Here is a 27,090-nt window from a genome sequence, read left to right as displayed (position 1 = left end):
TGGATCTGAGGTTGGAAGGGACCTTAGAAAGAGATGTCAAATGAGAGTGGTCTGCAAAACTCCTGAATGAGCCAGAGCCAGATTAAAATATAACTGGGATGGATAGAGCACCGGCCCTGGAGTCAGGAGGACCTGAGTTCAAATTCAGCCTCAGAAACTTAACACTTACTATCTGTGTGACCCTGGGCAAGTCACTTAACCCCAATTGCCTTACAACCCCCCCCCCCAAACCCCCAAAATGTAACTGGGAAATGGTTAACAATATAAATAAGAATGTAATACAACATAGAAAATGTTAATTTTGTGATTTTCTAACTCAATGTTACAGACCTTAGGGATAAGTTCCTATTTGAGTTTGGTACCACTGACCTTAGAGATCACCCCTAGTCTTACTCCATCATTTTTTTTTTTTTTGCAGGGCAATGAGGGTTACGTGACTTGACCAGGTTCACATAGCTAGTAAGTGTCAAGTGTCTGAGGCTGGATTTGAACTCAGGTCCTCCTAAATCCAAGGCAGGTGCTTTATCTACTGCGCCACCTAGCTGCCCCATTACTCCATCATTTTTAAAGATGAAGGAACTAATCCTAGAGAAAAAGAATGACCTATCCAACTTCCACCATCATACAATCCCTTTAAAGAGATGCCTAATATCAAAAATAAGACCATGTATATTCAAACTCCATCAAAAAGATGAGAACACAATAAGTATGTATGAAAACTTCACAAAATCCTGTAAAAGTGGGTTCTATGGGAATTATTACTCCCCTTGTAAAGATGAGGGTCCTGAGGTCCAAAGAGGTTTAATGACCTCACTCAGCAGGGAAGAAAATGCCCGAGGCTGGATTCAAACTCAGATCTTTCTGGCTCCAGTCCAGAAATCTACCTATCTAGTCCTCCAGATGGCCTATTGTTTGAAAGTCAGTGGGGGCACCAAGATAAAAGGCAAAAGCCCCTTGACCTCAAGGAGCTTACATTCTACTGGATGATGCTTCTGTCCTTTTAGTGCCACGGGCCATTACTGTAGCCTGAATCTTCTCCCAGGTCTTAGAGCTAAAAGAAAGAGGCTTCTGTCCACAGCTGGCTACTCAGACCTACTGACGTGATTCGACCTTCCCTCTTCATCTGTTTTGGAGAAAGTTGGGTTTTTTTTTTTGTTTTTTGTTTTTTTTTAAATCACATTCACAGATGTGGTAAGAAGCATCACAGCACAGAGGTTAGAGAACTGGCCTTAAAAATCAGAAAGACTGGCCTTCAAGTCCCAACTTTGATACATATGGTCTGTGTGACCCTGTGCAACTCTCTGAAGGTATGGGCCTACACTATAGATTGAAGCCGAACTGAGTCCAAACATCCTATTTTACGAATGAAGAAACAGCCACTGAGAGGTTAAGTGATTTATTCAGGGTCACATAGCTAAGTATAGGAGGCAAAATTTGAAACCAAATCTTCCAGACTCCAAATTGAGGGCTTTATCCACTCCACTATCTCATACCCAGGAGAAAATAAATAAGTAGTTCATAATAATATCATAAAATCATAATAATGATAATAAAATCATAGTTCAGTCATTATCCACACTCCCATGCAAGATAGTACATTATGAAGAATTTGGGAGAAAAAAACCACTTTTGACATGAATAATACCATTCTACCTCTAATACTGAAATCTTATGTCAATTATATCATTTTTAATCATTTATATTTTAGGTTCCACCCCCAGCAGGAGCCTTTAAGATGACCTCTAGCTCCAAAATGTTCTAAAAGTTAGGAAAGCAAAGATGCTAGTAGTAAGATAAAGCCTGGAACTTCTAGCTTATCAAACATCTATCCCCTCATTCATTAACCCTAAGGAATCCTCATTTAAATTAACACTGGTGCAGTAGGAGTGGGGGTGGGGGAAGAGGTAGATTTTGTTCAAGGTCACACAGATGTATGACAAAGCCTGGTTGGTCTAGAATTCACCTCTCCCAATTCTCAGAGCTCTTCTTACCAACGGTAACAACAGCCACAGCAGCAGCAATAAAAGAATGTGAACATTTGTTTAAGGAAAACAAAGAGGTCTAAGTGGGGGCCTCTTCTCTGTATAGTGGCATACCTAAGTCTCAACCACAGCAAGCTACCACCAGTTTGCTAGTATCATGACAGGAGCGTGCACAACTGACATTTGTACAGCATTTAGAGAGGACTTCCCTCATGACAAACAGGTGAGCTGGTAGTGCAAGTGTCATTTTACAAATAAAGAAACTGAGGTTCAGTGACAGGCTGATATTACATTTATATAGTAAGTAGGGAAGGCAGGACTAGAATCCAGGACTTCTAAGAGCCACTAAGATCCACTTTTCCACCAATTATCCTCCATTTTAAAAAAAATACAGAACTCCAGAAGCAGAGGGTACCTCTAGCTTTTGCAGAGTTCTGGCACATCCACCTACCTGAGAGCCAAAATTGTCCTAAGAAAATCACGGGTACTCTTTGATCCCCAGAAATCTCCTGGTTAAATACTAAGACAGCATGAGCCATGGGCACAGGAAACAGGAACTAGGGTGATTTTTCTCAAGCAGCTGTTCTCTTTCACTATGTCCTTGCTTAGATATGCACAAACAAGTTTGGCTATTTATAGGTTAGTGGAGATTTCCCAAAGAGTGAAGTCAAAAGATAACGGGACAATCCCCTCAATTTGCCACCAAATTTCCCTTTTCTATGCTAGATCTGCAAAACTGGCAGAAAACACGCCGGGTCCTTCAGAACCAGCTCTATAACCCAGTTGGAAATTCCAACTTCTAATTTGGGTCCTGAGCCAGTAGGTTGAGTCTAGGGATGGTGAGGTTTGCTTATCCTGCAATTCATATTCACCCAGCATCCTGTGATACTGGAAGCTGCTTTAAAATTATTGGATTGAATTCTCCAGTTACCTGGCAAGCTTGAAGGAGGAGGGGGAGAGCGAGTGTTCTAATTCTGGTAGATGCCCATGGGTTTACCAACCACCTCTCTGAAAAAACACTACACACTTTTAAGTCTACTTTGCCTCATTAATATTTCCTCCATCACCTTAAGTCTAGACAATCAATAAAACAATAAATCAAGCCATGATTTGTAGCTTTTGCCAAGTTTCTAGGTATATATGCTCCCATAGAAAATTTAACAATTGGCTCATGAGAGCTCTGGCACACCCCATGTCTGTGCCCCTTTTGAAAAAGTCCATTAGGTGCCACTTGAAAGATGAATCTGCCTGGGCACACATCTGTGTGTATATCCTAATGTCCTACTTTCTGATTCTGGCTGTCAGTGACACTTATAGGATCACAGTTAGAATCGGAAGGCCATTGGAAAATTATCTAGTCCAATGCTCTTATTTTACAGTTGAGAAACTGAGGTCCAGAGAAGGTTAGGCCACTCACCCAAAGTTACATGGGTAGTAAGTAGGAATGGCACTAAGATTCAAACTTGACTTCAAATCCAGTAACTTTTCTACTAAATGACACTGTTTGAGTAAGTTTGACAGGGGTTGTGGATCATTCCTAACATGGGGTTTTTGGTTTGGGGGGGTTTTTTGTTTGTTTGTTTTTTGGTGAGGCAACTGGGGTTAAGTGACTTGCCCAGGGTCACACAGCTAGTAAATGTTAAGTGTCTGAGGTTGGATTTGAACTTAGGTCCTCCTGACTCCAAGGCCGGTGCTCTATCCACTGCGCCACCAGCTGCCCCAACATGGGGTTTTTATATCATGTATAAAACAAAATTCATCCTATCTCTCGGTGAGGAATTTTTTAAAAATGTAGATAAGACCTCACTGGAAACTACAGACACAATGAAGACCAATTCCATCCCTTTCCCTAAGCTAACTTACAGACTAAAAGAAACCAAAAGAGACTGATATACAACATGAAATTCCAGAGACTAGAAAATTAGCTCTCAAAAGCTTTTTAAAAAAGGGAGGTTTTTCACTTATTCAGTTCCTTAACTCCATCTTTCAACTTCTCCCTGTAAAGGACATTATATCTTTTTTTTTCCTAACAGTGGAAAAATATTTCTAACATAGAAAAACATTTTTAATACTAGACAGTTGAATATTAGAACTGTAGAATATTAGAGCCAGAGAAGACCTTTGAGACTACTTGATCCAATTGCAAAGTTTTATGGATGGGAAAATTGAGGTCCCTGCAGGGAAGAAGTGATTTGTGCAAGGTCTTAGGGCCACAAACAGCACGTGAATCTCTATCTTTTGACTCCTAGTTCAGTTCACCACACGGAACCTCAAAGTGTTCTGGAGGGCCACAGAGAACATTAAGGTTACTTGAAATTGGGTATTTACCTCATCTTTTGTGGAATATACATGGGTACCTGTTCTCCCCTGAGGTCTATTTACTTTGCAATTTATAATAGGTAAAGAAGCCCTTTCTGAAAATTGTGCTTTGGGGGCAGTATTAGAGTTATACCACTGAGTTCTCATTAGGTTGAAGATTATCTTCTGCATATTTATGTACCAAATGTCTTAGACAATCTGATATCTTCCCTAATCCAGAGAAGAAAATTACCTTCTTTGCAGGTAAGTTAGTCTCAAGAGAGACATTCTCACTTCTCCAATAACTTGGTTGATATTAGTACATTAACATCTCTCCAATTTTTGCCTTAGGCTAAAAACATCATGAGAATATCAGACATTTATCCCTCTATGTGGTTCTTTTTTTTAAAAAAAAAATTACAATGCAGGGTATTCGCCACATAGGGAAACAAGTGAAAATATTTGTAACATGAGGGGTGTCCTCCAGTCAAAACCCCAGTGTTATGATTATTATCAAGCCCTTGATCTCTTATGCAAAAGCAGTTTAAGCATTTAAATACTAAATATAAGAAAACCATTTCATTGTTCTAAAAATAAATCTCTGAAGGACCCATCAAGCTTTCACAATAGAATTAGTGAGTTATTCCATTCACTATTTCCTAATCAATGTATTGGGATATGATAGCATAGAAAAAAGCACCCCCCCAAAAAAAAAACCTAAAACAAAAACCACAGAAGCTCTATAGGCAAAGGTGAAGATGGCAGTTACTTTGCTAGGACTAAAGAGCACTCCTGGTGTTGTATATGCATGACACCATCCCTTGATGTGATACAGTTCAGGGGTTCAGTCTTCAATAGACTCAATTCCCACTCAACAGCCATGAGCCTATGGTGTGTGTACATGATAGCAAGGGCTTTGTTTTACATGGGCTCATGATTCAAACCACAAAGCATGTTGTCTAGGAGATCTGGTTCACAACCGAGAATTTTCTTTTTGGTTCTAAAATTTTAATTCTTTATAAAATAGTTAACAAGGAATATTAAACAAAATTAAACTTATATAATATTGCGAACTCTGGAATTCAAATAAGATTAAAAAATGCCGTGGAAAGCCTCTAGCATGGTAGTGGACTCCCTATGGAAGATTTAAGGGAAGACATGGACAAGAGTCATTACAGATGAAAAGGATTGGAGGGAGTACCTACATCAGAAAAATTAAGGACCCACTTAATTAATAAAGTAAGTTAAGTTATTGAATGAATAAATAAATGAAGGAATAAGATAAGCCTGGAAAGGTAAACTTGAATCAGATAGGGGAAGATGACAATAAAGGTACAAAAGAAGATGGCCCCCGCACATGAAAACCAGGCATTCTTTAAACCATTTCCAGTAAGTACAAGCAGCCAACAATTTGGAAGGCCAGAATAACTTGGTAAATCTCAAGAAAGCCTAGAGGAAGTATCATTTTCTTCTAAATAAAACATGCTATAAAAGGGAGTGCTTAGCTGAAGCTTCTATCTTTCTCAAACTGTTTCTCAGCCCTATTCATTTCTGCCAGTTACAGGCAGGCAACTTTCCAAGGGTCATTTATAGGAGCTGGGTGAGACTTTCTGGGACCTAACCCATCAAGGTCACTTAGAAATGCCAATGGGAAAGCTGAGATACACAAAGTTCTCTCTCTCACTCATCAGTTCCCCAGCTGTTGGGGGTGGGGAGGGAGGAGGGAGGATATACATTTTAGAAAACATCCATACTAACTGCTATACCATTTTTGTTCATGATGATTTTTTATGCAAACTTTAAAAATAGCATTCTTCATGAAACATGGTTCTAATATACAACTGGGTGTAGGGGAGGATTTTTAAAAAAACAACCCAACTCTACCATGAATAAAAAGTGTGAAAACTTAAGTTTTGGGAAAACTAACAAGAGAAGAAAATAAATACATATCAGGTGAGCATAGAAATTAAAGAGTTTAGTAAATAATTTGATGTTCAGAAATTGAATCAACGGTTTGGAAAACCAGACTACATAGGTGTTGGGAGATTTCTCTCAAAGCATATTATTGGGCAGCTAGGTGGCACAGTAGATAAGACACCGGTCCTAGATTCAGGAGAACCTGAGTTCAAATCCAGCCTCAGACACTTGACACTTACTAGCTGTGTGACCCTGGGCAAGTCACTTAACCTTCACTGCCCTACAAACAAAACAAAACAAAACAAAAAACCCCAAAACCCGTATTATTAAGTATTGCTGCTTGATCAGTCTAGATGATGAAATTAAATGGTCTACACAATCTTTATTCAATGTGTCTAGTCAAAGATGGCATATTTGACTATTCTTTCACCACCCAACAAGTTCTGGGTGAGCTCCTCTTCTACATATTTTATAAACTATTTGTGCTTATGAAAAATTCTTATTTACTTCACTAGGCACTCAGATGATACCATCTTTGACTTACTCGTTTATATAGAAAGTTTTCCTGTCAAAGAACTCAGTAGTGTTTGTGTGGGTTTTTTCTCTTTTTTTGGTTTTTATCAGAAAAGTATTTAGTAGTGTTTGAGCTGTGAACGATTCAGTTGCTTACCCTTCTTTTTAAACTTGGTTTTTTGTCAAGTTTACTTAATACCTAAATAGATGGATTTGTGCTCTCATCCTGAAAGTTCTAACTATGGAGACTGCAACCTATTCAGCCATATTTATTGACTAATTCTTGTCTATATCCTTGTCAAATGAGCTGGAGGTCTTCCTTAATTTCTGCTAACTTCATATGGGTAGCTGTGGAGCATCTTAGCCATTTACTTGCCATCGCTTACCCTTGCCAAAAAAGTATCTCCCATGTACATTAGGCTTCTTTTTTTTTCTTTAAAAGGCAGGGAAGCTGTCCCTGAGACTTGAGTGATCTAGGAAGCTAAGGCTTGAACTACTGATGTAATTTGCTGGTCACCTAGAACGTAAAAGCCTAGACTACAAGGAGCCAGTGCCCTTCAGGCATGGCAGACATCTTTCATCCATGCTAGTCACCTTAGCTGATACATCCTGCTGACCAGACACGTGTCTGTAAAGAGACAAGGGTGGCCCTCTATCTGGATCAATGGTATATCATTGCTGAGTTATCCTTTCCATATTAAGGCTAATCAAGCCCCCTAGCTTCCTTGACATCCCCTGAACAAGATACTTCATATTCCGACTCCATGTATTTTGATTGGCTGTCTCCTATACCTAGAACTCTCTCCCCCCTCATCTCCACTTCTTGGCTTCCTTCAAATGTCAGTTAAAGTCTCACCTTCTGCAAGCAGCCTTTCCTAATTGTTCATCTTAATGCTGGGGGCATCTAGGTGGCATAGTACATAAAGCACCAGCCCTGGATTCAGGAGGACCTGAGTTCAGATCCGACATCAGACACTTGACACTTACTAGCTGTGTGACCCTGGGCAAGTCACTTAACCCTCATCACCCCGCCCCCCCCCCAAACAAACCTGAAACATCTTAATGCTTTTCCTCTAAGACTACCTCCAATTTATCTTGTTTGTGCAGAGTTTTAGCACATTGGTTCTCCCATTAGATTGTGAGCTTCCTGAGAGCAGGGACTATCTTCAATTTTCTTTATTCTACCAGTACCTGGCCCATACTAAGAACTAAATTGGTGCTTGTGGACTTGACTTCACTTGTTAGATGGCCTATGAGTATTTCATGTTGTTCCAATCCCAGACCTAAAGCACGAGACAGGCCTGAATCAGGTCCAGCCTTAAATACAGCCCATTTTAGCAAGAATGTCAAGATCAATGGGACTGACAGCTCCTCAAGTAGTAAGTCCATCTCTGGCTACGTGACAATGATCTCACATTTGAATACCAACATTCATGTTAAAATGCATTGACAGGATATAAATGGTGTAATTCTTTTTTTTTTTTTTTGGTGGGCAATGGGGGTTAAGTGACTTGCCCAGTGTTACACAGCTAGTAAGTGTCAAGTGTCTGAGGCTGGATTTGAACTTAGGTGCTCCTGAATCCAGGGCTGGTGCTTTATCCACTGCGCCACCTAGCTGCCCCCTGGTGTAATTCTTAATACCCTCTGGAGTCTTTTCCTTCATTCTGCCTCCATCATTACAACGGAAACATGGCGCTACAGAGGAGTGAAGGCCATTTATTTTCTTTGTTTCATACGTTGCCATGGCCAAAAATATTTATCAAGTGGTCAAACCATTAGGGAGGTACCTCTCCATACTTAGCTAGATTGTTTTTCAGAAAAAAGATCTGATCCATTGGAGTGGCTATACTCAAAACTCTTTTCAGCATGGGAGAATCTGCAAGAATTTACATTCTAGGGGTCAGCTAGGTGGCACAGTGGATAAAGCACTGGCCCTGGATTCAGGAGGACTTGAGTTCAAATCCGGCCTCAGACACGTGACACTAGCTGTGTGACCCTGGGCAAGTCACTTAACCCTCATTGCCCTGGAAAAACAAACAAGCAAACAAACCAAAACAAAACAAAAACAAAAAATAAAAGCTTTTACATTTTATAGTCATGGTCTTCAGGAACTCATGGTCGCATTACCTCCATGCCACCAGAAGGCTTTAGAGTAGGATTTTGTGGAAATTCCTGTCACGTTCACCCAAGTTTTTAAAAAATAGAAACACTATTCTGTATAATAAGAAACTTCAGACAATACCCAGAAACAATGTCATCACTTATAGAGTAATAATATGATATGATTATATATGTATAAAACATATATAAAATCATATAATATTATTACTATATATACAATAATATATTATTGATATATATATATATATAATCATATTATTATTCTATAAGTGATGACATTTGTTGCTTCCAGGTATTGTTTGAAGTTTCTTATTATACAAAATAGTGTTTCCATATATATAAATATAACATATATGTATATGTATATTTATAAAACTATCTTCTATATAATTCCTTGAAAATTAAATGGAAAACAATAGCATGAATACTCTTTGAAGGTAGAGAATATTGCATTTTTTGTCTTTCTATCTGTAGAACTTAGCTTAGAGCCTTACATTTTAAAAAATTTTCCTGAATTATTGAAATGTCCAGAATGGTTTGCAAAAGAAGAAATGAAAAATTATCAAAAACAATCTGAGAAACTTGTTTCATTTGATATTAATAATCAAAGAAAAATTAAAACAACTATCACCTCATACCTATCAAAATAGCAAAGATTGTAAAAAAATAATAAAGTTCAATAATTAAAAGACTCTGGGAAGACGGGCCCAGAGGTTTCCTACTAGTGGATTAACCTATTCACACACACACACACACACACACACACACACACACACACACACACAATGGAATTAGGCAAGAAAGTTTACTTCTGAAATTCATGTCCTCTGGCCTACTACAGTATTTATACTGCAAAGGAGGTGGTGAAAGTCTAGGTGTTTATGTATAAAAATATTTATAATGATATTATTTACAACACAAAAACTTGAAATAAAGTATGGCTTCAATGATTAAGGAATGGTTGAATCATGGCATATAAATGTAATAGAGTATTACTGTGCCAAAATAAATCATGAATATGAAAATTCAGAGAAATACTGAAAGATACACATAAAGTGATGGTGCACTGAGAAAGCAGAGGCAAAAAGGACAATACAGACAATGAGTATAACAACATAAAGACAATGCTAAAAAGCAAGCAAACAAGCAAACTCATGTCAGATGTAATGCGCCATGTTGTTACCACACAATCAATACTGACATATACAATCTTCCTCTATTGATTAATAAATGCCTTATTGATTGATTTATATAACACCTCTAAACTCCAAAGTGTCAAATGGCTTCTTCTACCAGATATAATCATGTAATTAAGCAGTTTTGTTTGTTTCCGGAGAAGGTACTTTTTAGGAGGGTTTGTGGAAGACTGGCTGTTGTGTCAAAACAAAAGAAACAGAATCAGTTAAAGTAGGTACTGTTCACATAGGTTTAGCCAAGTTGACTAGTAACTATGTTCTTGGTCCCCATAGGACAGAAATTTGGAGACTGAACTCTCATGTAGGGTCCAGGGATGTGTCTACTCAGGCTCATCCACTCATTCACATACACAAAGTCTACTTAAAAACACTTTCAACACCAACAAACTATCGATGCTCTAAAATTTTGTATATATTTGTATGGCCTTCAGTGAATTTTTCTTGACCAAACTTATTACTTGGAAGTGTCAAAAGGACTAAAATGTTGTGACAAAGATTTTGATTTATTTGGATGGGTCTGCAAAGTTTTGCATGTATTTTTCAACTTAAAGGGAGGGAATGTCTGTTCTGCTTTATGTTAACTTAAACATATCATAACTTGACATGAAGCTAGGTTGAAGAGGAGGAAAAAAGGACAACTGATTAGTCAGAAACTCCATGTGTATGTATACATATAAAGGATCATAAGATTATAAGTTTAGAGCTGAGGGGAACACTAGTGAAACCCATCTAGACCAGGAGTTGGTGAACTAAGGCCCAATTAGCCCAAGACCTACTTTTGTATAGCCAATGAGCTATACAATGGATTTTTAAAATTTTGAAATAAAGTTTAAAATTTTATAAAATATATTTAAAACAAAATTTAAAATGTATTTTAAAACGTAAAAATTTTAAATGTATTTAAAATATATTTTTAAATAAACATTTTTATTTAAAGTTTTGAGTTCTAAAATCTATTCCTCCCTCCTTTCCTCCCCTCTCCCTCCTGAGGTGGTAAGCAATCATATATAGGTTATACATGTGCAGTTATATAAAACATTATCATATTAGTCATTGGGTGTAAGAAAACTTGAAAGAAAGTGAAAAATAGCATGCTCTAATCTGTGTTCAATTAATATCAGTTCTTTCTTTGGAGGTGGATAGTACAGTTTCATCATTAGTCCTTTGAAATTATCTTGAATCATTGTATTGCTGAGAATAGTTAAGTCATTCACAATTCTTTGCCAAACCATACTAATGTCACTGTGCACAACATTCTCCTGGTTCTGTTCACTTCACTATACATCAGTTCATCTAAATATTTCCAGGTTTTAAAATGTATTTTTAAAAATATTTAAAATAGAAAAAAAAATGTATTCAGAAATGTAAAAGCCATCCTTAGTTCTCAGAGATGGACTGGATTTGACCTTCTAGCTGTAGGGCTCTCCAAGCCCTGATCTAGATCCACACCTCTCATTTTACAGATGTACAAATTGAGACCCAGATGAGAGTAATGACTTCCCCAAGGTCCCAGAGGTAATAAATGGCAGAGCTGGGATTTGGACTCAATGCCTTTGCCCCTAATCTCGAGTTCTTTCCACTACTCCATATTGCTTCCCTCCTTCTCTATTGCATATAAAGACATACATTGCGTACAGCTGCCCCAACTAAGATCATTTTGTGTTAAAATATTCTAAAAATAACTAATCTTTAACATAAGGTCACAAAATTCTATTGGAACTACTTAGTTGCTTCTTTATGACTCTGCTATTTGTAACACTATACTGATCAGCCAGTGATCGACATTGTATCTGCCTGTCATCTGAGGACTGGCCCAGGTAAGTGTGTACAGGTTCATCACCAGAAGTATGGTCACAAGGTCAAACCTACAGCCATTCAAGAACACCATCTACCAAGGAGGGAGGGGCTGTGATCTTCAATAGAAGAAGCTATGCCCCACTCTAAGGAAATAAGTATCTTTGAATGATAGAAGCAGTTCTCTCAAACTAGAAGCAGACAACAATCTGTGGTAGTGGAAGAAGTCTTTCACTGGGAGTTTTCAATATCAATAAAATCATATATGGGTCCAGAAAATTTTTTAAAAAACAAAACAAAAAATTTAACCTACTATGATATACACAAAACACAGAGTAGAGCCAGTCTTAAGAGTTCTGAAGAACTGGGTTGAGTCTTACCTGTATACATACAGGTTGTAAGACCCCAGGGGCCAATTGCTTAATATTTCAGCATGCCAGCCAACTCTCTAAGACCATAGGGTACAAAAGAATTGCAGCTTTTCACTGGCAGAAGGAATTTCCTCATGTGCAATTCCCCAGTGATATCTTAAGTGGAAGGGGTGGGGGAAAGAGGGAGACACAGAGAGGGAGAAAGCTTATTTTCTTCTGCACCTCCTCTGACACCCTGTGACAAAGAGATGGTTCACTCTAAGTTCTGCAGTACTGAGGGTGATAATCAAAAAGCCAGACCCCATTTAGAGAAACAGTCTGAATACCTGCTATGTGTCACAGGCACCACTGGTCTTTCCGGTCTTCTCGGAGGCAATGCACCAGGTCTGCTGAGAGAATTTGTCTTGGGTGGTCGAGGTTTCTTTGGAGGGATGGCAGGAACAGAAGGCTTCTGCAAATCCAGTTTTTGCTCTCTCTCTGGTCTTTCTTTAAATCATTTTCAAAAATTCATAAAGAAAACATCTCTGTTAGGAAGGGTACTTCTTAAGCACTTAACAGGACTTTTTTTCCTTGACACAAGAACTAGGCAAACAAAGGACTGCTTATGTTCAAGGAGCCAAGATAAGGAATTAGATAAGCATCATTTACTTTTTATTGTCTTTCCTAGGCCCAAAGACACTCCAGCAAGGGTTTTTGACATTTTCTGTGTCATAGATCCCTTTGGTCAATCTGGTAAAGCCTATGGACCCCTTCTCAGAATATTCTCAAATTCGTAAAAGGACATATATAAGATTACAAAAGAAACCAATTGCATTGAAATAGTTATCAAAAATATATATTGTTGGGGCGGCTAAGTGGCGCAGTGGATAAAGCACCGACCCTGAAGTCAGGAGTACCTGAGTTCAAATCCGGCCTCAGACACGTAACACTTGCTAGCTGTGTGACCTTGGGCAAGTCACTTAACCCCAATTGCCTCACAAATATATATATATATATATATATATATATATATATATATATATATAGTTTAAAGTTCATGGGCCATAGGTTAAGACCCCCTGTACCAAAGGGAACTTTTCTCTATTATTAAGTTCATTATAACGAATTCCATAGAGTGGTAAATGGGCAAAAGCACATCCTTCATCATCATCATCATCTCGTTACTCTAGAATCATATTACATGATTAAATTATATATGAGGATCATAATAATTAGCTAGCATTTATATAGCACCTACTACGTGCAAGGCATATTGTTAAGCCCTTTACAAATATCTAATTTTATTCTCACAATTATCCTGGGAGGTAGATGCTATGATTGCCCACATTTTACAGCTGAAAAAACTGAAGCTGATGGAGATTAAATGACTTGGCTGGAGTAACAGAGCTACTAAGTGTTGTGAGGTGAGATTTGATGCCAGGGCCTTCCTGACTCTAGGCTTACAGCTCTAGTCACTGTGATTGTGCCATCCAGCTATCTACAGAATTGGGAGAAGAAACATAGATGGTGCTTATTGGTAGTTTAATGGAAAATGGAAAAAAAAAAGATTTTGAGTTTATGAGAAGGAAAGATGCTTCATTCATGTTCAGGTGTGTGTGTGGTGTGTGTGTGTGTGTGTGTGTGTGTGTGTGTGTGTATATACACAGACCCAATCTGGCAGGTGATTTGGGCATTTTACCATCTGTTTTGTTTATTCTATCAAGTTATTTCCTTAACAATGGTTGACACACTATCCTAGAACAGAGGAAGCATCTATTGTGTAGGATTATTTGTTGTACAGAATTCGTTGTAACCAGACAGCAAAGTCATTGTTTCATGGATTAATTATGTGGGATACATAGCTTGTTCTTTTTCCAAGGCAGAGCACTCAGAACAGTGACCTGCAAAGAGTAAGGATTGCATAAATATTGACTGATTTGATTTTTTTTAGCATAGCTGTTTTTTCAAGTTATTTCTAGTGGGATGAGCCATGTAAAATTTTGTGGAGATTTTATTTTTTCTATAAAACCTTTAGCAGGTAGATAATATTTAATACTAATGTTTAATTTAAATAACATTTAATGTAAAAACTAACATGAGGCACTAAGTTGAAGTTTCACAAGAGTGATTGATAATTCTGGCTCTCTCACATGCTGTCTTATAAGTTACACATATGTTATTATAATATAATAATTATATGTTATATATGGTAAATATTATTTATTATTTTATACTACATATCTAGTATAGAATTACAATATACAATTATATAAAGCATAACAGTACAATAATATAGTATATACAAATATAATGTATACACATGTCCTTTTTTTTGTGGGACAATGAGGGTTAAGTGACTTGCTCAGGGTCACTCAGCTAGTAAGTGTCAAGTGTCTGAGGCTGGATTTGAACTCAGGTCCTCCTGAATCCAGGACTGGTGCTTTATCCACTGCACCACCTAGCTGCCCCTCATGTCCATTTTAAAAAGTGAAATCCCCTTGAATTCACCTCTTGGAGCCTCAGCCTCCTCAACTACAAAATGGTGACAACAGCACCTGCCCTACCTGTTCATGGGGTTATTATGAGGTACAAGTGAGGCAATGTGTGTATGGGAGTCCTTTGAAAAGCAAAGCTATTATTTGTTCCATGAGTTTTGTGTTTCTCTTCTTTTTCCACTGGAAGGAGTTGAGAAGAGAAAAATAAGTGTTTACCCATTGAAAAATAAAGTTTAATTAAGAAAAGTAATGCTATACAAATTTATCCTCAAGTAGAAGTGGAACATATGGGACCTGAACAAGTGATTTTGCCTCACTAGCATTAGTGTCTAATCAGCTGAGCTTTTACAATCCATTCAACATTCCTGAACATGTGTTATACAAAAGCAACAGACCTAAGCATTGTGGGAGACGCCAAGTAGTATAAAACAGGGTTCCTTGCCTTCAAGAAGCTTATCATCTAGAAATAACTAAAGCTCTACCAGAGAGCTCTTTGTTCCTAAGAAGTTCATGCTTAAAGATCAATTACATAATCCTCTTTTATTTACCAAGACATGATTTCTAAAAAAGTTAATCTGTCAATTATAAACATTTATTAAGAACCTACTGTGTGCTAGTATTGGGGATTTATAAAAAGGAAAAGGGCCATCCTTGATCTCAAGGAGTTCAATTAGAGGAATCAACACATTACCAAGGAAAAGGAAACTAACCAAATATCTCTGAACAGGTCAGTAACCAATCTTTGCCTTTCTCTACCACTCTAAGAAAGGCCAGTAGAGAATTAATTCCATACCTTTTTCTTCTGTTCTGTTTGGAAGAGTTTCTGGTCTCTCGGGAGGTATCTTTTTAATTTCATGCTTTCGTTCTGTTGTACCTATTGAAAAAAAAATATTAGTACTAACACCATGATCTGTTATTGGTATACCAGTATTTTAAGTTCATTAGTTGCTAATCATGGCCTAGTCTACATAGTCCAACAGGAAGTTATCAATGACCTAGAGAATCTGAGCCATATAAAAATGACTTTGGGGTCATTTTCCCTCTTAAGAATTCTGTGTACCCTTGATTAACAGAACTAATCAAACTACAAATACTTTCTGATATTTAACCCTGACAGATCATATATATATATATCTGTGTATGTGTGTGTGTATATAGATGATGGAGTACTTTGATACCATGCTATATTTCTAAACAGAAAATTCATAGGGAGTTAAATTTCATTTTTAAGTCAGAAAATATTCACACAATATGGAGAATTCTCCCATAAGTAATCCTGGCTTGAATTACTAGTTCTCAAGTATTAAGTTTTCGAAATACAGCAATTAGTGCATTCAACCCTTATATAAGTAGACTATAACTGCTGCCTACACCTTTTCTTTTAATGAAACTTGCTGATTTATTTACGTGTCTCTACTTCCTCTGATAGACCAATTATCCAAGGGGAGTAAAACACTAGTAGGGTTTATGTACTCCCGAAGATTTTTTTTTGAGGGAGATGGAGGGTGGAGGGGAAAAGGTCATGGTATTTGGAGCTAAGAGAAACATTAGGGGGCATCTAGTCCAATCATCTCACTTTACAGATCAACGAACAAAAGCCAAGGGAGGGAAAAGGACTTGCCCAAAGTCACATAAGTTGGTTTTTGTTGTTGTTGTTGTTGTTGTTGTTTTGTTTTGGGTTTTTTTGTGAGGTAATTGGGGTTAAGTGACTTGCCCAGGGTCACACAGCCAGTAAGTGTCAAGTGTCTGAGGCTGGATTTGAACTCAGGTACTCCTGAATCCAGGACCAGTGCTCTATCCACTGCGCCACCTAGCTGCCCCCACATAGGTTGCTAGTAGCAGAGGGTAGCTTTTAATTTTGATACTGCGGCTCCAAACACAATACTCCTTCCTTTACATCAAATTGAAATTTTTTTTTTTTAAAAATCTTCATTTAGCCCCCTTCATTTAAATGCCCTTGGAGGTATGGAAAGGATACTAGACTTGGGGTCCAAAGACCTGGATTTAAGTCTTAGTTCTACCGCTTCCTTGTCATGTGAACTTAAAAGGCAAGCCATTTTGCCTGCTTAAGACTCAGTTTCCTCATCTTTAAAATATGGATAATGCAGCCTGAGAATAATAAACAACACCTCATATGAGCAATAAAAATCCATCTATATATTTCTAAGGGAGGTAATCACGACAGTAAGGTAACAACTATCCCTCTCTTCTACCCAGACCCTAAAAATCTGCCTGATAGCACAGAATTTATTTTCCCCAATAACCTGAAGAAGACAGTATCTTATTCCTGGTCATGAATAAAAATAAAGAGCTCAGCAAAAATATTGAGGGAAGAAGATACTAAGGGAAAGATCACAGTGGTAATCTAAGCCTAAACTAAAAATTTAAGAATATTTTAGACTCCCAATCATGCTGCACAGTCTCCCCTGTATATTCATTATCTCCCTTCTCTCTGCCTTCCTCCTTTCCTCCACCATTCCTCTTTCTCTCCTTTCTCCTCTCTGTCTCCCCCATCCTTGTTATGTCCTCTGCCTGTCTTTAGAAAAAAAAAATCAAATGGACTGGCATCATTTTAGCCCAATAAACTATTTACAATACAATAGCCACTAGGTGGCAAAGTTAAACTGCTCCATGCCAACAATGATGGCGACAAAGTAGATCTAATTAGCACCACATTTCAGGATTTAATCTTTTTAATTATCAGCTGTGACCAAGGAAATGGAAAGAGGGTTTGGATTAAGTCAGAAAGTCTTCCGGTATCATGCTATATTGTAGTCCTATGTCCTCTAAAGAATGGCTTTAAATTACCTCTTAATGTACGACAAACAGAATAATCAGTGAGTGACTGAACACTTCAAACTGAAAATTCTGGGGAAAACAAACTCAGAGTTCCTTTTTTTCTCCCCTGCAAATATCAGCCTTTAGCTTTATTTGTAGCAAGCAGAATTTAACCATTCAAAACCTAAGTATTCCTCACAGGTTCTTTTTTGTGGTAAAAATGAATTCTATTGGGTCAAATATACAGCATCATTTCTATGCATGAGAATTTACTGTGTATCAAAATGACAGCATCTTTAGCCAATCACACTGAGATGACATCCAAGCCTCTAGTATTGGTTTTGACAATATCCCTCCCCACCAAATCCTAATCTACACTGACATATTAGGGTCTGGTCTAGGCAACTAAGCCACTACTACTAGAAAAATCTAAGGGGGGGGAGAGAGAGAAAGAAAGAAACAAAAAAATACAAAGGAACTTCTAAAATAAGTAGAGAGAGGGATTTAAAATCAGCAGGGAGGCATCATGGTATAGTGTAGGCAGTCAAGAAGATGGGTTTGGGAAAAAAAAAAAGATAGGTTTTGATGAGTATTAGGGGAAATCACTTAATCTCTCAGTGCCCCAGGTAATAATCTAAGACTAGAATTTATAGAAGAGATAGATGATCTACATTCAGTTACGGAGTTTTCTCAATGGAAGTGGCTCCACCAATGAAATCACAAGTTTGAACAAAATACCCCCCCCCCATACATGATGAGCTTCTCTCTCACATGTGGGGCAGAATTATTAGCTAAACTAACTCACATTGTGTGAAAAGACAGGGAGAAGATGAGGGAACACAATAATATCAGAGCAGGAAGGGACCTTGGAGATAATGTAGCCCAACCCTCTCACTTCACAGATAGCAAGGTAAAGTGATTTGTCCCACATTGAACACTTTTCTTGGCAGCTTGGTATTATGAAAAGAATGTTTGGACTTTTGGGTCCAAAGAGACCTGGGCTCAAACTCTGACTCTCGCACTTCTTTACTGGGCAACCATGGACAAATCGTTCAGTCGCTCTGGGCCTGTTTCTCTTTCTGATAATAACTATAACAATTACTTAACAAAAGGTGTTGTGCAGGTCAAGTATAAATGTAATTACTTTGCAAACATTAAAAAGCAATGCAAATTTCACCTTGTGTTGTTATTATTAGGATGGTAACCTTCATTGCTTTTCACGGGGGGGGGGGGCTGTTGATAGACATTTTGCTCCAGAAGTTAAACATATACCTACCAGAAATAAGTGTTATTTATTTATTATTATTATTTTTTTTACCATTACTTGAATCTGGAGCCTTTCCAAATTACAGTTGCTCATGTTGTCAAATTCAGTTCAAACTGTGACTTATTCCAAGGCTATTTAGAAAGCATGGCAGCTAGAGGCCTGGTGGATGTAGTGTTAGACCAGGGGTCAATCAATCAATAAACATACATTAAGTGCCTACTATGCGCCTGACACCATACTAAGTGCTGGAATTGGGAAGACTTGAGTTCAAATCTGACCTCACACACTTACCAGCAAGTGGCTTAACTTCTGCTTGCCTCAGTCTCCTCAGTTGTAAAATGGAGAAAAAAACAGCACCAACCTTTATATGGTTATTGTGAGGATTAAATGAGATAATATTTGTAAAAGGACCTGGCATTTTAAGTATGTTTTACATAAATGTTTATTCCCATTCCATATTTGGCATACTTTCATTTTGGCAAAGAAACGGGCAAATAATTTGTAAATAAAATTGTTAATAAAATTGAAAGGCACATTACCTGCCCCTTGTTTGATGACAGGAGCTGATGGAGGAGGTGGTTTCTTAGGTCTCTGAAAAATAAATCAAAAACCACAAAACATAAAGCTGTTGGCAAACCCATTCACTCCTTTAAGAACTACAAACATCGTTCTTTTTCTACAGTTTGGACAATACCAAAGAGCCACAAAAAAATTGAGCAATCCACTCTCTCGGGATGTGAGTCTTTGGCACCTCATACAAGCACTAAAATAAATTCAGTCTGTAAAACAAAACTCCAATTGACAAATGCAATACCATTTCCCCATTTCTAAATTTGTAGCAGTCTTCTGAAAAAGCCAGGCTCAGCAAAAATGGCATGAAACCAAAAGGCACAAAGCACACGCCACCAAAATAGAATTTGCAATTAAGATTTAATCAGGTGAATAACAGAACCATTTGAAAAGATTCCTAGGTACCCCTGGAGCTGAAATTTGCTTCTTCTAACTATGGGCTTTCTCCAAAGGAAATGCTAAAGAAATGCTGGTGTGTGGGGGTGAGGGTTTGGGGGTAGGGTGGGTGTTAAATTTCCATCCCTCTGTCTCTTGCCACTCTACAGCTGTTATCCCATTTGGGAGGCTCATCCGACCCAGCAGCTCTACCCCCTGCCACCCTTGATAAGATGAAATGGATTTTTCCACATCAGCTGTTATTTGTTTTTCTTTCATCTATTATCATTTTTTGGCAGACGTAAAGGAAAGTAGTCATGCAGTCAGTAATAACCTTCATTGAACTAGTTCCAAAGCAGAAGCATTCGCAGTGGGGGAAAATGGTCAGGTTGGCAAACCAGCAGGCAATCCAGTGAACAGACAATTAAGAATGGGCAGCACTAAGTAATTACAGTACCCACCCAGAGGAGAAAAGAAGGCCAACTTTGGAACAAGAAACCTCTCAAAGACAAAAACCATTAATGACCAGTGGAAAAGCATTCTCTTATGGATTTCATGTCTCTCTTAGGGATATTACTACTTCTCACAGTAGTTTAGCAAGGCCTGGTGTTTTAGGATTGATTTGTAGGATTTAGAAAGCTAAAAGTGATCAAGAAATCCTCTAGTCCAATCCCCTCTTTGAGAAATGAGAAAAGTGAAGTCCAGATGGGTAAAAGGACTTGCTACCCTTGCTTGACTCCATGCCCATCCAAGGTTCCTATGCCATAATTGACAATCATGGTTAACTATGTTCTCTTCAGCTGGTCTATAAAATAATGTTGTATTAACAATATCTGTGTTCTACTTTTTTTCTTAATTTATTTTGTTAAATATTTCCTGATTATCTTTTCGTCTGTTTCAGGCTATACTCAGGAATATTGTAGGTTGTATTTCAGCCCCATGTTTGACAACCTCTAATTTAGAGAACAACATTTAAGGCGAATGGGTTTATTTAGACTAGAGAATAGAATACTGAGGGCAGCTAAAGGAATCTTCACATTTAAGAGGGTCTGCTACAGTAACAATGGTGACCATCTATTTCCCATCATAGAAAGGACAGAACAAAGGAATATAACATGAATGGTTTGGGTGAGAAGTAAGGAAGAACTTTCTGATATTGAGTAATGGGTTCTTTTGTTTTGTTTTTTTGTTTTTTACTGGTTTGTTAGGAAAGGTTCATTTCAGCAAACATTTATTAAGTGTGTGCAAAGCCATTGCATGAGGCTTTAGCCAAATGCAGAAGAGACACAATCACTATTCCTAAAGAGCTTAGAAGCTGTAGCATTTGCCTTGGGAGACTTGCAAAATAAGGATATTGGGGCACTGTCCTACTTGGGGCCGTGAATGTAGTACTTACTTATTAAGTGCTTACAATGTTCTAGACACTGTTACTTCTCCAATTTTCTCCCAGCTCCCTTACTACCAATCCATGTTTCCTCCTGCTATCGACCATTCAGCTTTGATTCTACACAATCACTGTAAGATTTTAAAGTCCAACATACTGGTGGCTATGCAAAGCAGGCACTCAAGAAATATCTATTATTCATTCATTGAACAACTGTTCACTGAGTAGCTAGCTGTGGCTTGTAGGGAGGGCACTAGCTATGAAGATGAATACAAGGAGGAATGCTCCTGCCCTTGTGGGACCTGCTGATACAGGGAATGAATGACTTCCCTTCAAAGATGAGGTCAGCAGGAAGCAGCCCACGCGCGCGCGCGTGCACGCACACACACACACACACACACACACACACACACAAAAGGGAAGCAACTGCCCACGCACAATTCTTCATCACCACCACAAGTGACATTGAAAAACTGGTGCCCAAAGGGAATGGTAACATCTATGCCTTGAAAATATCACATCCCTCTACTTACAACCATCCTAATCCTAATTGACTGTTCCTCTCCATAACTGGATGTCTTTTCTAGAGGCAGCTAGGTAGCACAGTGGACTCCAGCTGGGCCTTCAGTCAGGAAGACCCAAGTTCAAATTCAGACTCAAGACACTTACTAACTGTGTGAACCTGGACAAGTCATTTAATCTCTGTTTGCCTCAGTCTCTCAACCATAAAATAGGGATAAAAAATAGCATTTCTCTCCAAGGGCTGTTGTAGAGATCAAATGAGATAATATTTGAGATGAGTGCTTAGCACGATGCCTGTTATAGAGTAGGAACTATAGAAATGATTCCCGCCCCCCTTCTCCCCTGCCCCATTCCCTTCTCATTTTCACTTACAACCCATTTTGCCATTCTTCTTGCCTCTCTATCCTTCTCTGGACTGATAAAGAGGTAGCTGTTATTGGGTAAAAAGAGCACTGGATTTGGAATCAAAAGATCCAGATCTGTCACTTATTCCTCATCTGTAAAATGGAGAAAAAATACTACCTTCACTGGCTACTTCACAGGGTTGGTCTGAGAATAAAGCTAGAGTATAGGATCATAGATCGGGACCTAGTAGGGGAATTTCTGAGGTCACCCAGATCAACACCCCTTTTACTGATGAGGAAAATGGGGCCCCAACTGACTTGACCATGGTCAAATAGGTAATAATTGTGGAGTGCACAAATGAAGCCCCAAAACTACCACTGCTTCATGGGCTTCCCTCATCATGCTTTGGAAAACAGATAGCATTCTATGGAAATACCAGTTGTTCTTACTACCACTGTAAATTAAAATGAGGACAAATGTATGTGTCTGTGCATCTACTTATTAAAACTGTTGTTGAAACCCCACCTGATTGACCTGTCTTCAAAAGAATCAGGGGACTGATTTGGCCAGGGGGAAAAAAACACAACACAAAACAATGGTAACTTTCTCACCAGCTGGTTGAGTCTAAGTTCAGGGCCCGAATCTGCCTAGCCTCACCCTAACAATTGATACCCCTTCAATGTCCTCTTTGTGTCTGGTCTGTTCCTCACTGTTTCTGCCCTTTATTAGAGCCTCATCCTGATTAGAGCATGAATCCTAGCGTAAAATGACAAAGCCTTAAATTAAAACCCATCACGAGTCTTTACTGCTCCCAGGCCAAGGGGAGTCCTCACTGCTGCGCCATATTTGGCATAAACAGAAGCAGCACAAGATGTGACAGACCAAGGCACAGCGCCACACCAGAGGATGAGAAATGCTGGAGATAAAAGACAGAGAGAGGAGTGTGTGTGTGTGCGTGTGTGCGTGTGTGCGTGTGCGTGTGTGTGTGTGTGTGTGTGTGTGTGTGTGTGTGTGTGTGAGTATAACAAAGCTGGTGGCTTCCAGGCAGTTATATATGCAAAACGTGAGTTTTTATTTAGAGCCCAAACTGCAGAGGAAGACTGTGGTGAAGCAGCTGGAGTTAGGTACTGAAAAGGCAGGAATCAGGCTGTGGGTGAACTGTCTGTCTTGCCTCCATCATGCATGACTAATCTTTGGCCAGGTGCCTGATTTGCTTATTTGGATGGCTGGAGGTTTTGTTTTGTTTTGTTTTCTTCTGGAGTCAAACTTCACTTTCTTTAGTTTATTCATACTCAACAGTGTCCATAACATGATAACCTAACTTCTTCAATATGCCTTTCAAATGGAACTTTTTGATTAGGGGTATTTTGTTTTTCTTTTAATAAAAAAGTTATTTAAAAAAAAAACCAACAAGCTCCCAGGGGCATCTAGATGGCACAGTGGACAAAACACTGGCCTTGGATTCAAAAGGACCTGAGTTTAAATCCGGCCTCAGACACTTCATACTTACTAGCTGTGTGACCCTGGGTAAGTCACTTAAACCTGAATGCCCAGCAAACAAACAAACAAGTTCCCTACAGACACAGTCTTTCCTGATTCCCCCTTAATTCCAGTGCCTTCCCCCTGAGATTATCTCCAATTTATAATATGTTTATATATATATACATATACATATGCACATGTGTATAAATATACATACATACATATTTATATGTATACATACATATGTCTATCTATCCTCCCTCTCTCTCTCTCTCAACTATTGTTATTTATAGGCTGTTTCCCTTATGATCACTGAGTTTAAGATAAGGTACAGCTGGTGTGTGTGTGTGTGTGTGTGTGTGTTTTACCTTTCTTTGTACCCCAGCACTCAGGACAGTGCCTGGCATGCAGTTTAATGAAAGCTTGTTGACTTGACTTTTTGACTTGACTCATCTCTAGAACAAAGTCATTAAGACCTGACTAGGCATGGATCCAAGTAGTAACAACAAATTTATATACAAACCCTGCTAGGCTGAATAAAAGAGTAGGAATTAGGGCAGTAAGGACAAAAGATGTAGAACAGAGAAATCAGTGGTAAAATATTGCAGCAAGAAATTTCCTATAGGTATTCACATTCCTCAAATTAAAAAAAAAAAACTACCAGAGTTTCCTGGAGTAGGTTGGTTTTTCCTGAAATTCCATAGTGCAACCTGATAGAAGAGTTGGAAGGATGAAATGGCTAGGTTACAACAGCATATGTCAATAATGACCCTCTTAAAGATGTACGGTCATAAATTATTATCCAGTTTCTGAAGGTTTTCTGACATTTTGTAATCTTGGGCAAATTTTAAAATGCATATGCCTTTCGAAACAGATAGTATTCACTCTCCAATTAGTCAGTTTTCCCCTTTCTACTGCCAACTTTGATAATATGTAAAAAGAAAGCCATACTATTTTCAGCAAAGCTGACTTCTGCAGGTGCTGTTTTAGACAGACAAAAAATAAAGAATGTTAAAGCTGAAAAGGTCTTGAAGTTCATGGAACCCAACCTTCTAATTTTACAGTTGAGGAAACTGAGGCTCACATAGGAGAATGATAAACAGCATGGAGCAGTTGGAGGACCTTGCCATTTGCCACCTGTGTGACCTTGGGGCAAATCTCCCTCATTAGGATCTCTCCTGGGATCAGGGGCTGTTTCTACCTTTGCAGTCTTTGTCATTCATATAGTCAATCATTCACAGAGTATTTTTTAAGGGTCTACTGTATACAAAGTTTTGTGCTAGATACAGGAGAAGTAAAATCTGGGTAAGACAAGATCTACTTATTCCCTCTTGGAATTTCCTCAGTCTAGTACAGCAACAAGACACATATTGAGGATGTCTCAAAAGTCTTAGTCTGAATGCAGAAACTGTTAAATGTTATCGTACAGGGGTGGCTAGGTGGCGCAGTGGATTAAGTACCGGCCCTGGATTCAGGAGTACCTGAGTTCAAATCTGGCCTCAGACACTTGACACTTACTAGCTGTGTGACCCTGGGCAAGTCACTTAACCCCCATTGCCCCGCAAAAAAAAAAATGTTATTATACATATATAACCTATATCAGATTGCTTTCTATCTTAGGGAGGGAAGGGAGGGAGGGAGAAAAATTTTGGACTAAAAATCTTATGAAAACAAATGTCGAAAACTATCTTCACATGTAACTGGAAAATAATAAAATACTTTTATGATTTAAAAAAGTCTTAGTCCAGTTTTAAGCTTAATTAAAGTGTTTTGGGGTGTTTTTGTTTTTTTAGTGAGGCAACTGGGGTTAAGTGACTTGCCTAGGGTCACACAGCTAGTAAGTGTTAAGTGTCTGAGGTCAAATTTGAACTCAGGTCCTCCTGAATCCAGGGCCAGTGCTCTATCCACTGCACTACCTAGCTGCCCCTTTATTAAAGTTTTAATCAATCAATCAACAAACAAACATTCAGTAGCTTAAAACCACACTAAGACTTTTGGGACACAGAGTATAGATAGGTATACTATACAGAATTATATAATAAGCAAATGCATGTATTTATGCACAAGATGCATAAATAATGCATACACACATTACAGGGCTATCAAACAAAGTTTTATCTGAGGTCCAACATGGAAGGTCATTATTACCCAGGTGAAGCTAAGGAAGACTTCATGGGGGGAGGTAGCATTTGAACTAGGCTTTAGAGGATGGATAGAAATTAAAAAGACAAAATGGGGGAAGGAAGTCATTGCAAACATGGAAAAAAGGAAAAAACAAAAGTGTACTGGGCAAAAGAAAAGAGCATGAATGGGGGGGGGTGATTTCTCCCATCTTGCAAGCAACGGCATCAGTCAAAACTCTCTCTCTCCCCCCTTTACTCTTTGCCTTCTGCAAACTGTTTCCACAAATTAGTCTAAAGGATGTAGAAAAGTAATAGAAAAGACAAAGGCAAGGAATGAAGGTGAAGTTCCAATCAATAATAATAATAATAATTTGCAGTTTTCTAGTGCTTTATGGTTTATTGTAACTGTGAGGTAGAATGTATTATTTATTATTTTTTAATAGATGGAGCAAACTAAAGTTTAAGGGGATAAAGTGACTTGCCCAAGATCACAAAGCTAATAAACAATGAAACTGACACTTGAACCTATGCCCTTTGGCTCCAAGTTCAGTATTTTTCTCCCCACAACTTCATCATATCTTGATATTACTTTTTTTTGGAGGGGGAGGGAGGGATGGGCAATGAGGGTTAAGTGACTTGCCCAGGGTCACACAGCTAGAAAGTGTCAAGTGTCTGAGGCCAGATTTGAACTCAGGTCCTCCTGAATCCAGGGCCTGTGCTTTATCCACTGTGCCACCTAGCTGTGCCAACTTCATTATATCTTAAGCAATGTTCAGTTCTCCTTAAAAATAAAAATAAGAAACAATGCTCTTTTACAAAACACATTGATGTCACTTCCAACTAGTCTCAGTGACACTCTCTGCCCCAACAGAACCCTCCCTTGTAATGAAGATGCATAATTAAACAAAATGAATCAACACCCCATTGGCCATGTCTGACAACTTATGCCCCATTCTTCTTGATGGCTCATATCCTCTGCTGAGAGGAGGAAGTTGTGTTCACACCATTAATTCTCTGAAATCACTCCATTTATCAAAGACCTGATTTCTTTCAAGGTTATTCTCTTTTATATAAATTCTGTGTTCACTTTGTAAATGATCCTTCTGGTTTTGCTTATCTTGCTGTGCTAGTTTGTATAAATCTTCCCAAGTGTCTCTGAATTCTTGATATTTGTTATTTCTCATAGTGTAGCAATATCCCATTACGTTCCTATAACAGATTTTGTCCAGCAGTTCTCAGATTGTGGGGCACTCAATGTGCTACCACAAAAGCCCTATTATAAGTATACTGATATCTATGGAATCTCTGACTTCCTAGATATTCCTAGTTATGGTATTGCTGGGCTTAGTTGTACATATCATTTAGTTACTTTTGTAGCATAATTTCAAATTGTTTTCCTGAGGGATTCGATCAATTCTCAATTCCACTAATAATGGATTAGTGGAACACCAATTACATATTTATTTATTTGATAGAATTTTATTAACTGCCTGTTATTGTACATGTAACCCTATAAGGTGATGGAAGCAATATAGGGTTAAGTAAAATACAGGCTCTGCTCTTGATTATCTTACAAAT

At 38.3% G+C, this 27,090-nt stretch overlaps 1 protein-coding gene across 7 annotated transcripts in view; it reads right to left on the bottom strand.

The window, feature by feature from the left end:
• The window catches only part of SH3KBP1 (SH3 domain containing kinase binding protein 1), a 463,133-nt gene that overhangs the window by 53,998 nt on the left and 382,045 nt on the right, over nucleotides 1-27,090 (bottom strand). For all 7 annotated transcript variants that reach the window (XM_043996852.1, XM_043996855.1, XM_043996854.1 and 4 more), the window contains 3 exons: nucleotides 19,251-19,302; nucleotides 15,460-15,540; nucleotides 12,519-12,678 (listed from right to left, as the gene is read on the bottom strand). In XM_043996852.1, the coding sequence (XP_043852787.1) occupies nucleotides 12,519-12,678; nucleotides 15,460-15,540; nucleotides 19,251-19,302 (293 nt within the window). The remainder of the gene's footprint in view (nucleotides 1-12,518; nucleotides 12,679-15,459; nucleotides 15,541-19,250; nucleotides 19,303-27,090) is intronic.

Source organism: Dromiciops gliroides, chromosome 3, assembly GCF_019393635.1.
Source record: "Dromiciops gliroides isolate mDroGli1 chromosome 3, mDroGli1.pri, whole genome shotgun sequence".
Lineage (NCBI taxonomy): Eukaryota > Metazoa > Chordata > Mammalia > Microbiotheria > Microbiotheriidae > Dromiciops > Dromiciops gliroides.
Note: the sequence above shows the minus strand (reverse complement) of the source record. Positions and strands in the feature narration are given on the sequence as shown.